This window comes from Tenrec ecaudatus, chromosome 11 (genome assembly GCF_050624435.1).
Source record: "Tenrec ecaudatus isolate mTenEca1 chromosome 11, mTenEca1.hap1, whole genome shotgun sequence".
In the NCBI taxonomy this organism is placed as follows: domain Eukaryota; kingdom Metazoa; phylum Chordata; class Mammalia; order Afrosoricida; family Tenrecidae; genus Tenrec; species Tenrec ecaudatus.
In genome coordinates this window covers 11,192,005-11,204,228 of record NC_134540.1, presented here as the reverse complement: position 1 = coordinate 11,204,228, position 12,224 = coordinate 11,192,005, and the positions used below count along the sequence as shown (strand labels likewise).

General features: G+C 44.7%; 1 protein-coding gene across 1 annotated transcript in view; it reads right to left on the bottom strand.

Annotated features, from left to right (window-relative positions):
• Nucleotides 1–12,224, bottom strand: part of CRYL1 (crystallin lambda 1) — a 178,910-nt gene that overhangs the window by 152,710 nt on the left and 13,976 nt on the right. The window contains exon 2 of the mRNA XM_075563594.1: nucleotides 6,913–7,020. Coding sequence (XP_075419709.1) covers nucleotides 6,913–7,020 — 108 coding nt within the window. The remainder of the gene's footprint in view (nucleotides 1–6,912; nucleotides 7,021–12,224) is intronic.

Sequence of the window (12,224 nt, the reverse complement as noted above, 5' to 3'; positions counted from 1 at the left end):
GTTTTGTTGTTGTTTAGTCCTGATCTCAGGTTCAAGGCGGCTGGAGTGTTTCCTTGTCTCTCTGATTTTCTTCACACTTTTCTACTCCAGAAGGGGAGAACGCAACAGCTGCATGCTGGCTGGTTACTCACACACTTAGGGTCACCACACCAAAGTAGGATGTGAAACATCGGCTTTGCGATCAAGGTTATGCCAATTGACCTTGGTATCTCCTTCTCTTGAAGCACTTGGCTATAGCTAAGAAATTGTTCTAACTTTGACCCCTGTGTGCTCTGTATGTGGATCACAAACAGCACTGAGAAGAACAGGGCTTCCAGGACACTGCATTGTGTTCCTTCACAACCTGTACTTGGATCACGGGGCAGTCATTTGAATGGCCCCTAACATGCTCTGCCCTCTTCTTGAATACACTCGAAGCCATATAAATAATGTCAAAATGTCTGTCAAGCCTATCTCTATTTATACTCATAGGACTGGTCCAATTCGCCGTCTTGCCCCCACAGCTTGAGCATTTATCTCTGCGTTCACTGTTTGTCGTTGTTGGGTGCCATTGAGTTGGTCCTAACCCATAGCGACCCTGTGCACAACAGAACAAAACACTGCTTCCTGGTCTGATGCCATCCTCACAGTGGCTCCAATGCTTGAGCCCATTGTTGCAGGCACTGTGATGGTCCACCTCGTAGAGGACCTTCCGCTTTGTCGCTGCCCCTCTGCTTCACCAAGCACGATGTCCTTCTCCAGGGACCGGTCTCCACATGCAGGCTTTTGCTATTACTGTCATTGCGGCATGTGTATGTAATAGTATTTAACTTGGTTGCCTCTAGCTCTTGTCCTTCTCCTGGTGTCTCGCTCTGTCTCAATTGTTTTGTCCTCACCTCCCCCAATTTTTTTGTATATTGCCTTTCTCTTCCCCTAAATTAACTGGGGTCACTATGAGGGAGACTCAACTCAAGACCAAGAATTTAATCTCCCTAGTATGGGAGTAAGACGATGTGGCCCAACCTGATTTTCTTGAAGTTATGTACTAACAGTAATTTGATAAGAAAGATCCCTACCCCCACTTCATGTGCAAGCTAACTCACTTTAAATGCATATACGAGTTATAAAAATGAAATCACTAAGCACTGCTATTGAGGAAGGATCTATGGGCACTCTTAAAATCTTAGATCCAAAAAAAAAAGGCTGTACGCTTCATTTTTCTATCATCAGACTGCTACTAGTCAAATTATTTTGTTTTTTCTAGTACCAGAATCTGAGATTAAGACTTAAACTTCAGTCTAATCAGGTATCAGTCACACTAAGAAAACAAAGCTGTACAATAGCAGGAACACCTTTAACCTGGTTTAAAGGAAGAAAGTAAAAGAAACCCTACCAGAACCTGTATGCGCTCCTGGAAAGGACCTTCTCAACACTCACTCACTGCCATGAGTCTATTCCAACTCAGCACCCTCACAGAGCCAGCTTGACGTTAGCGAAAGATGACAAGGGAAAAGAGAATTGAAAAGCCTACAGTAGGTGTTCTGAAACTGTGGCCCATGGGCCACATCGAGGCCCCCACGCCCCCCACCCCACTTTCAGCTGAGAATGGTTATAACATGTTTCAATGTTTGGGGGTGGGGTGGGGGTGGGTATAAATCAAGAAAGCATTATATGCATGTGAAAATTACGTGACATTCAAATATCAGTGATAATACACAAAGTGTTAGTGGAACACAGTCACGCCCATTTGTGTTTGTGTAATGTCTAGGGCTGCTTCCATCTTATGAGTATTTGGGACAGAGAGTGCGTGACCTGTGAACTCTAAAATATTTATTTCTTAACCTTTTACAGAAAAGGATTCCCCCACCCCCACTCTGAACAGCCAATGCACAGAGTGGACCATGTGGCTGATCCCACTATGAGACACGCCGTCCCTCGCTGGCCCAGGCCCTAAGGGGGACAACACTGGAGACTCGATGTCAGGACTTGCCCAGGCTGACCCTGCAACACTGAGGCAAAACACTAAAGGTGTGCAGTAGCACAACGGGGAGCAGAGCAGGGAGCTCCCAAGGGAGTGCAAAGGACAGACTCTGGGGCCAGAGCATGGCACCCCATCGGACCTGACTGGAGGACACGCCTAGAGTTCAAAAATCAGACCTTAATATATTTACAGGTTTTTCTTTCTTTTTTAAATTTTTTAATTTTCTTTTTTTCTTTTAATTAATTTATTCTTTTTATGGGTCATTGGTTTTCTTTTTTGTTGTCATCGCTGTGTTCTCGTTTGTCGCCTGTCTTGCTATGCCTTGTTGTTTGGTGCATATTATTATCTCTACAGATCTATCTAGATAAGATAGGCTGGATTAACAGTCTGGAGGAGAAACCAACGGGACCAAAGGTTCTGGGGGGACATAGAAGAGGGGGAGGAGGGAATAAGGGGGTGGTGTTGACCAACCCAGGGACAGGGGAGCAACAACTGATCCAAAATCAGTGGCAAGGAGGGTGTGAGAGGCCTGGTAGGGATTCAGCAAGGGCAATGTAACTGAGAGAAATTACTGAAACCCAAATGAAGGCTGAGCATGATGGTGGGGCAAGAGGAAAGTAAAGGAAATAGAGGCAAGAACTAGGAGACAAAGGGTATTTATAGACATCTAAATACAGGCTTGTAAATATGTAAATGTATTTATATAAGATGGTGGGGAAATAGATCTACGTGCATATATTTATAGGTTTAGTATTAAGGCAGCATATGGACATTGGGCCTCCACTCAAGCACTTACTCAATGCAAGAACACTTTGTTCTATTAAATTGGCATTCCACGATGCACACCTTCCCAACATGATCACTGAAGACAAAGCAGGTGCATAAGCAAATGTGAAGAAAGCTGATGGTGCCTGGCTATCAAAAGATAGAGAATCTGGGGTCTTAAAGGCTTGAAGGTAAACAAGCAGCCATCTGGCTCAGAAGCATCAAAGCAAACATGGAAGAAGCACACCAGCCTGTGTTACCACAGAGGTGTCGAAGGGATCAGGTATCAAGCATCAAAGAACAAAAAAAATCACATCATTGTAAATGAGGGTGAGTGCAGAGTGGAGACTCAAAGCCCATCGGTAGGCATCTGGACACCCCCTTACTGAAGAGTTGTGGGGAGAAGATGAGCCAGTCAGGGTGCAGGGTAGCAATGATGAAACATATAACTCTCCTCTAGTTCTTAAATGCTTCCTCTCCCCCACTATCATGATCCCAATTCTGCCTTACAAATCCAGCTAGACCAGAGGATGTACACTAGTACAGATAGAAACTGGAGGCACAGGGAACCCAGGACAGAAGACCCCTTCAGGACCAGTGGTGAGAGTGGCGATGCCTGGAGGGTGGAGGGAGAATGGGGTGGAAAAGGGGAACCTATTACAAGACTCTGCATATAACCTCCTCCCTGGGGGATAGACAACAGAGAAGTGGGCGAGGGGAGATGTCGGACAGTATCACATATGACAAATGAATAATAATTTATGAATTATGAAGGGTTCATGAGGGAAGGGGAGTGCGGAGGGAGGGGGAAAACGAGGATCCAATATTAAGGGCTCAAGTAGAAGGCAAATGTTTTGAGAAGGATGAGAGCAACAAATGTACAAATGTGCTTGACACAATAGATGGATGTACGGATTGTGATAAGAATTGTACGAGCCCCAATAAAATGATTTTTTTAAGCCCAGAAGGGCTCACAGGACTCTTCCCCTCGAAGATGCTTCTAATCTCTCTCAGTTCCAGGCCCATCTCTCCCACCAGTGGTTCAGAGGACATGACCCTCTCAGTCTACCAACTGCCACCTCCCAGTGCCACGTACTAACTAGTCTCGGACTTAGACAGCCAATGTGCAAATGAAAGACTAAAGTATCTCTGATAAAGTTAAAGTAGATGTGCTGTTACTTTATTAAGAAGTACCACAAATTCTTTAAAATATCACTTTTAGGAAGATAATCTATAGAAACTCACTTATGGACTGTCGTTTACAATATCCCCAAACTGAAACCAATCTCAAGCTGAAATGTGATGTGCATGCATTAAGAGGATAAATTATAGAACATTCATACAATGGAATATGATACTGCAGTGAAAACAGAGGTGCTACAGGTACATGCCAATAACATAGAAGATCCTCTGACTTATTATACAGCTCAGTAGCAAGCAAATCTACCCACATGTTGTTCAGGGATTCACATACAAGGGAGCTGCCAAAATTCTTGGGAAAATTCCATTATCGTTTAATTCTATGTTTTCATGAACTATTTTAAGATCCCTCATATATAATGAAAATTGTAATTTAAAGCAAGACCCACGGTCATTGGGTTGATTCTGTTCCATAGCAACCCTCTTTAGAGGTTCCAAGGCTGTAAATCTTTTTAAATCATTTTATTAGGAGCTCTTACAGCCATTATAACAATCCATAATTCAATTAGATCAAGCATAATTGTACAATGGCTGCATCTATCAGTTTCAAAACATTTTATTTCTTCTTGAATTCTTTGATATCAGCTCCCCTTTATCCCCCCAACCCTACCCACTAGGAACTCTTATTATATATGTGATATATATAGATATCCCATATCTTACACCATCCAATGTATCCATTTACCTACAATTCTGTTATTCATTCCCCTCATGTGGGGTTATACAATCATCATTGCTATTGGCTCCCACTTACACACACGCACCCCTGCCTCCTTCCCATACCGTCAGGGAATAATTAATCCTGTTACTATTTCTGAAAGATTTATCTTTCTTGGATTTCATGCCTTGAATGACCCTAATTATACAAATGAACATAAATAGGTCTAACAAGATGAATGAGGTAAAACTAAGACCATGATAGTAAGGGAAGGAAATATTAAAGAACTGGAGGACAGCTATGTGTTTCATCAGAGCTATACCGCACCCTGGACATATCATCCTTCCATGTGGCCCTCCGGTGAGGGACTGTCCAATTATCTTACAGGTGGGTTTTGGGTCTCCACTTCTTCCAAAGCTGTAAATCTTTATGGGAACAGTCTCCTTTTTCTCCCTCTGAGTAGCTGGTAGGTGTGAACCAATGACCTTTTGATTCACAGTCATTGCTTACCTGACAGTGCTACCAAAGATGTTTGGTTACCTCTGGAGAGTTTAAACTTAAACTATTATTTTGTATATAGCAAATATTATAAATAATAGTTGGAGAATCTCTATGATCGATGCTTAAGAGGCTCTGACCTGCCTCCCTCAAATTGCCTGTCTTTAAAAGAAGAGAGACCATGGCTGGGACCTTGTATGTTAGTCGATCTTTGAGCAGGTTGCTGACCATTTATAGACCGACATTTTCTCAAAAGATAATGGAGACAGACCAGGGATGTGAACAGTCTCGCTGTCATGCAGAGTGCATTGGAAAGAGGATTATTAAAGAATGCAGTCGGGTTAAAATTTAACACTGGATCATTGGATCTCCCTTTGACCCACTTTAAATTTGTTCTAGTTTTTTAATATTTTCTGCTTTTCAATTAAGGTTTTTTCCATTTTATTTTTTTATTGTTTGGATTTTTTGGGCGGGGGTGGGTTAGTTTTGTTTTGTATGTTTTTCTGTATGTGAAATCCGGGGAAGTAAATCTATAGAGACGGTAGCTAGATTAAGGGTTTCTTGGGGCTATGCCTGGGGTAATTGGGGTAAACAGGGAGCTAATATAAGAATGAGTACAAGAAAGATAATGTTCTAAAATGTATTGTGGTGATAATTGTATAACTCTTTTGAGTATGACTGAAATATTGAATTATAGGATATGTCAATTATATGTCAATAAAACTAAAAGATAAAAAATGTAATGGTGATCATATCTGCCTCACCGGGTTTATTAAGAGAATTCATGAGGTTAGATTAGTAGATTATAACCTCAAGAAGCAGAACTATATCTATCTGGCTCCCCCAAGTATCCCCAGAGAATAAATCTCAAACTATACGTCGGGCTTTTTCAACTTGGGTCCTGTCATCAGTCAAGATGAAGACAAGATTCCAGCTGGCTGCTCCCAAGACTTGTCACACACGCACTCTGGCCATCTCCTGCTACAGGTGGGACCCCCAGCCCTCCAGCACTGTGCACCACATCAGGAGACTCGTGTGGGCTGGAAACCCAAGACTGAGGTTCAGCTACTCTGTTCTCTTGGATCCATAACCAAGGCTCATGGACGCATCAGTCAAGAGATCACAAGAAGCATAGCGCCCAGTACATCTGCAGCACAAGGCCTCTTTTGAGGGTTGAAAAGCAAGGATGTTACTTTGAGGGCTCAGGTGCACCTGGCCCAAGCCACGGGGGTTTTCATTCACCTCGCATGCATGTGAAATCGGGCACTGAAGAAGACCAATCCAAGAAGAATCCATGCGTTTGAACCGTGGTGGGGAAGAATATTGAAAGGACCACGGACTGCCAAGAGGACAAATAATCTGTCTTGGAAGAAGCACAGCCAGAGTGCTCCTTAGAGGCCAGGACGGTGAGACTTCATCGTCCATCCTTGGGACATGGTGCCGGGAGAGACCAGAAGGACGTAGGGCTTGGAAAAGCACAGGGAAGAGCAAAGAAGAGCAGGGCCTGGACCAGACAGGTTGACACAGTGGTGCGACCGTGAGGTCGGAGCAGGTCCGAGCAATGTTTTGTTCTGTGTGCACAGGGTCCCTACGAGGGGGGACCGACAGGATGGCACCTAACCACCGCCTTCTGCTTCCATCACGGCTGGCACCATCGAAAGGGCTTGCTCCTGACAGTGCGACTTCCTTCTCCGGGCTGGGTTCGTAGGTCAGTCACCTGAGGTCAAAGGGCAGTGTGACCGGACCGTGCAGGGAATCTGATCAACAAGACCAAGGGAGAGAGAAACAGCCATGTCCTTCCAATCCTCCGGGAAGATGCCGGCCGGCTTACCTTATGCTCTCCAGCGCCGTCGTTACCTGCCGTGGGTCGACATCGTAGAGTTTCACCTGGAGGCCGCCACTGGCAAACAGCATGGCCCAGCTTCGCCCAATGAGGCCGCTGAAGGGAAAGAAAAAGCCAGAAGTGTCGGTGCTGGTGGTCCAAGCATTAGCATTGCAAAATCGCTCATGCTGGGCACTTCAAGTGCTCAATGTTCGCACATGGGCGCCCCTGAAGCCTCCACGCAAGTGCCGGGGGTTCTCACGAACATGGGGAGCAAATCATTGAATAAGGAATTGGCAGCGTGTCACGGACCTGGAAGGTCCTGCGGGAACCCCCACTTCACGTTGTCTTAGGCCAGTTCCCGAACGGGAAGAGCAGAGTGTCTGCGCTCCTTTTCGTCAAAGCCTCATCGCCGTCCCCAGCAGCACCTGCTCCTTGATTAGGAGTCAGGCAGCATTACCAGGGCCCGTCTGGCAGTTAGTCGCTCGGTGGTGGCATACGGGTTCCTGTGAGGCTCGAAGTGGTATCACCGGTGTTTCAAATACCATTAGAGCTGTGCATTGTGGTCCGCTTTCAGAGGAGCTTCCAAACTACCACGGACCAGGAAGAAAGGCCTGGAGAGCTACTTCTGAAGTTTAGACCATGAAAACCATATGGATTACAAAAGAGCATCACCTGACCCCTGGGTACCTCATCCGGATAGATCGATCGCTGGAGGAAGACATCATGTTTGGTGAAGCAGAGGGTCCAGGAGAGCAAGGAAGGCGCTTGGTGCGATGGATTGGCCCCCTAGCTGCAATGCTGGACTTGAACATGCCTGCTATGATGGGGATGAGGCAGGAGCAGGCAGCATTTCATTCTATTGTTCATACCGGTACCCTGAATCAAAGTTGGCTCAACGGCCATTATCCATTATCCACCATTAAACACTTTACCTGCATTGCCTTCGTGAAGCATTCTAGCAAACCCCACAAGGTAAGTGATATTTTCATTTTATGCACGGAAAAACTGAGGCACAGAGGAGCTGACGCCTCACAAGATACAAGTGTCGATGCTGCAATAGGAACACAGCCATTTGACTCTTGAGTCTGTATTTTTTAAATGATTTTTTGTTGCCTTTGTGGAGACTGCACAGAACATACACTAACTCAATGGTTTCTGCATGTAAAATTAGGTGACACTGAATACATCCTTCATATTGTACAATCATGATTTTTCCAAATTGTCCCTCGCCCATCAACATAGATTCACTACCCTTTAAGATTCCTACTTGATCTTGAAGTTGCTGCTGGCCAGTACAACGCTCAATGCAGGCAGTCATTAGTCATTAGTAGTTTAGGCCTTACTTTTAACTAGTATGGGGCTCATCTTTCAGAAACACCAGGATTAAAAAGATATGAAGCGCACACTTGGGTCAAAAAGTATTGCTACACAGACAACTCGAGTAAACAAAAATATCAACATGTGAAGCTATTGTTTCTTAAAGTATCCTCCTTCTGGGTCTACACACTCCTGAAGCAGCACTTCCATCTCTCTAGAGCAGTGGTCCTCAATCTTCCTAATGCCACGACCACTTAATACAGTTCCTCGTGTTGTGGTGACCCCCCCAAACATCAAATGATTTTCATTACTACTTCATAACTGTAAAGTTGCTGCTATTATGAATCAGGTGACCCTGTGAAAGGGTCAGTTGACCCCCAAAGGGGTCACGACCCACAGGTGGAGAACCGCTGCTCTAGACCCTTCCCCTAAAGTATTCTAGTATATTGGTTTACACCAAGTCAAAACAGCAGTGTGGACATCCTAATGGTCTTGAGTCATGTTCCTTTTCAACACTGAGCTTGGGGAACAAAAAGAAGTCTAAAGGGGCACGATTGGGCTGGAGGGTCGAAGGAGTAATGTCCCCAGTACAATTCTTGTAAGATAGCCCTTGCTACCACCAAAGAATGAGCACGTATGTTGTTCTAAAGGGGGAAAAATTCCTTGGTACAATTTCTTGGCCTTTTTTCTCACCGAAGCAGTTTTCAATTTTTAAAAAACTTCCTAATAAGCTTTAGGACGGCCTCTGTCCTTCAAGATGATCTATGAAGTTTACCTTTTGGAATTAAAGAAAAAACAACCAAAACAGTTGCCATAACCTTCCAAGCTGATCCCCACCCAGTGGACTATGACAGTGACTTCCTTCCAAGGAGCACAGTATGGAAATGGGAGAGAAAAACATAATTGTACAGTGGCGCACTTACAACCACGCTGCCAGGCTCCGGGGTTAACATCGTCGGTGATAAGTCAGGTGCCCTTCCAATGTAATGAAAACGATATTTTCTCTCTATGGTTTTGCTCCACCAAACCCAGAGTTTAATCATGCCAAAAACACCAACCAAAAAAACCCCCAAAAATGGAATATTCTATAAAATAACTGACCAGTTGTCCTCAAAAATGTGTGATTCATCAAAAACGAGAGAAATCTGAGAAAGCATCGCTGCCAAGAAGAGCCAAAGGGGACGTAACAATTGTGGTTGTGAGATGAATTCTTGTCAACTAGAAACCTTTGGCTCGGGGTGGAGTCAAACCTGTCAATCAGATCACAGCCTGATGCTGTGTCCTGGGGGCGTGGCCTTCTCATAACAGGGCCCTATACCTTCCCCCTCACTCTCGGAGGCTGACCCCTTCCATGTTTCCATTGACCTGGGATTCACACAACTCTGCACCCATCGGCCTGTGATCTTCCTGTATTCTTCATCACTGCGTGAGGCTCTGAGTCTGAAGAGGGACTTAGGAACGACTAGGGAACTTATGGACTTGAGTCGGACTGGGCTGGGATGTTTTCTTGATCATTAATTCTTGATTAAAGCTTTTTATGCCTATGAGTCCACCGAATTTGTTTCTCTAGCCTAACACAACAACTAAATGTGATGCGGTGTCCTGAGTGGGATCCTGGGCAGGGACATTAGAAACTCTGGACACCCTGTGGGTTGGCGTCAATAACAATGTCTCAGCATCCGTCCATCAACTGTAACAAGGGACCATACTAAAGCAAGATGTTGTACTAATAACTGGGTAAGGGAATAGGTTGGAACTCTTGGTATTGTCGTAATTTTTCTCTATATCTGAAATTCCTAAAAAATGCCTTTTAAAATTAAGTGTATTCAACAATCATTCCACACTTTTAGCCCAAAGAAATAAAACCTATGTCCACTCTAAAATCCATTCATGAAGCGTCATTATACATTAACATCATGATAAGCCAAAAAGTGAGAAACAATTCAAAGGGCCTTTAATAGACAAATAGATGACCGCAATGTGATGACAACCTCTATTGCTGTGGAGTGGTTTCAGAATCCTAGCGACCCGACAGGACACAGGACTGCCACAGGGTTTCCAAGGCTGTCCTCCCTGTGGAAGCTGACCTCCACACCTTTCTGCCACCGAGCAGCTGGTGGGCTCAGACGGTGGACCTTTTGATTCACAGCCAAGTGCTTTAGCTTCTGTACCACCAAGGCTCCTGGCCATGGAATCTTACTCAACCACAAAAGGAATGAAGGACTGACAGAGACTACACTCCGGACGAACCTTTAAATCGATATTCTAGGAGAAAAAGCCGATCACAAAAAGCCACATGGTATCGCCTCCTCTTTATAGAAAATGACCAGGACTAGCGAGTCCATGGACACAGAAGTGGGCCCAGGGATGAGAGGGCAGGGGCTGGCATCTGAACGGCATGAGGTTTCTTTGGGGCGGGTGATAAAACATTCCACAATTACTCCTAGTGACCCGTGTTTCTTAACTCTGACTATACCAAAGCCACTGAACTACACGCTTTAAAGTAAGTGACTAGCCCCATAAAGCTGCTTCAGACAGGAATGTAGGTGAACACGCTTTGAAAACTCACTCCTGCCACACGACTATAAAGCAGTAATACTTAGCAAGTACTTACATGTGGGAAACACATATTACATTTAGCATAAATGATCCTTAGAGGTCTTCCCATTGAGCACTTGCCCGGTGTGTGTGTGTGAGTGTGTGTGTGTGTGTGTGTGTGTGTGTTCAGTCCAAGGTCAGCGGAGGAGGCAACGGCTGCAGCCTGGATTATCCAGTGGGTGGCTTTTTTCAGCAGCGGTGGCAGCAGCACCGTGGTCACACGGCTAAGACACAGCAAAACTCAATTAGGGCTATCACCCTAATGCCCAGACCCAGTGGCGTTTCCATTTCGACTACAGCAAATCAAGCTGGCCTGCCTAAGAAACACCGCAACCGTTACCTCACGTGCCACAAGTTAAGAGTTACAGCGCAATTCACTACATGATCTGTGCACTAACCCCAAGCTCAAAGTCATCTCATCAATGCCGACGAACACCAAACTCTGTCATTTATTCAATGCCAACTAACACCAACCTCAGTGTCATCCGGTCAATGCCGACTCAGGGTAGAACTGCCCACATTTTCCAATGAACTTTTTTGGACGTATAGAACTGACATTAATTACATTAACCAGCTGTGTAACTCTAACCTCTATTCAGTGTGATTTTCAATCGCCATAAACCCAAACACAGAGCTCCATCAGCAATCACCCTGCCTTTACCCTCCTCCCTCCTGCCTCTCGTAACCACTAATAAGCGTTAGTCTCTTCAGGTTTGCCGGTTTATTTTTGTGCGGAAGTGAAGTCATATGATACTTGACCTTTTGTGATTGCCTTACTTCACTCAGCATTTCTTCCAGCTCCATCCAGGTTGTAGCATGTATCTAGACTATTTCTCAAGGAGCTGATGCCAGGGGCTTAGGTGGAGAGCAAATGTTTTGAGAATGATGAGGGCAACGAATGTAAAAATGTGCTTTACACAATTGATGTATGTATGGATTGTGATAAGAGTTGTATGAGCCCCTAATAAAACGATTTTTTTGAGACTTTCTCTTTCTGGCTAATATTCCACTGTATATACCAGGGGGCTTCGAGAAGTTCATTGATAAACAGAATAGAAAGATCGTGGAATTTTTCTACAAACTTTTGAAGTCCCCTCCTATCACGTTTTATCTATTGCCCCATTGATGGGTCTTTAGGTGTCCACCTTTCGGTCATTGTGGATAATGCTACAGTGAAAATGGGTATAATATGTCTGTTTGGGATGCTGCTTCCAAGTCCCTAGAGGATATGCCATGGCTGGGTCACGTGGTAGGTCTATTTCTAAGTACCTGGAGACCCACCACACTGTTTTCTATAGAGCTACACCATTTGGCAAAGTGATTACATGCTGGGCTGCTAACACCAAGGTCAGCAGTTTGAAACCACCAGCTATTCTGAGACAAAGAGGAGACTTTCTACTCCC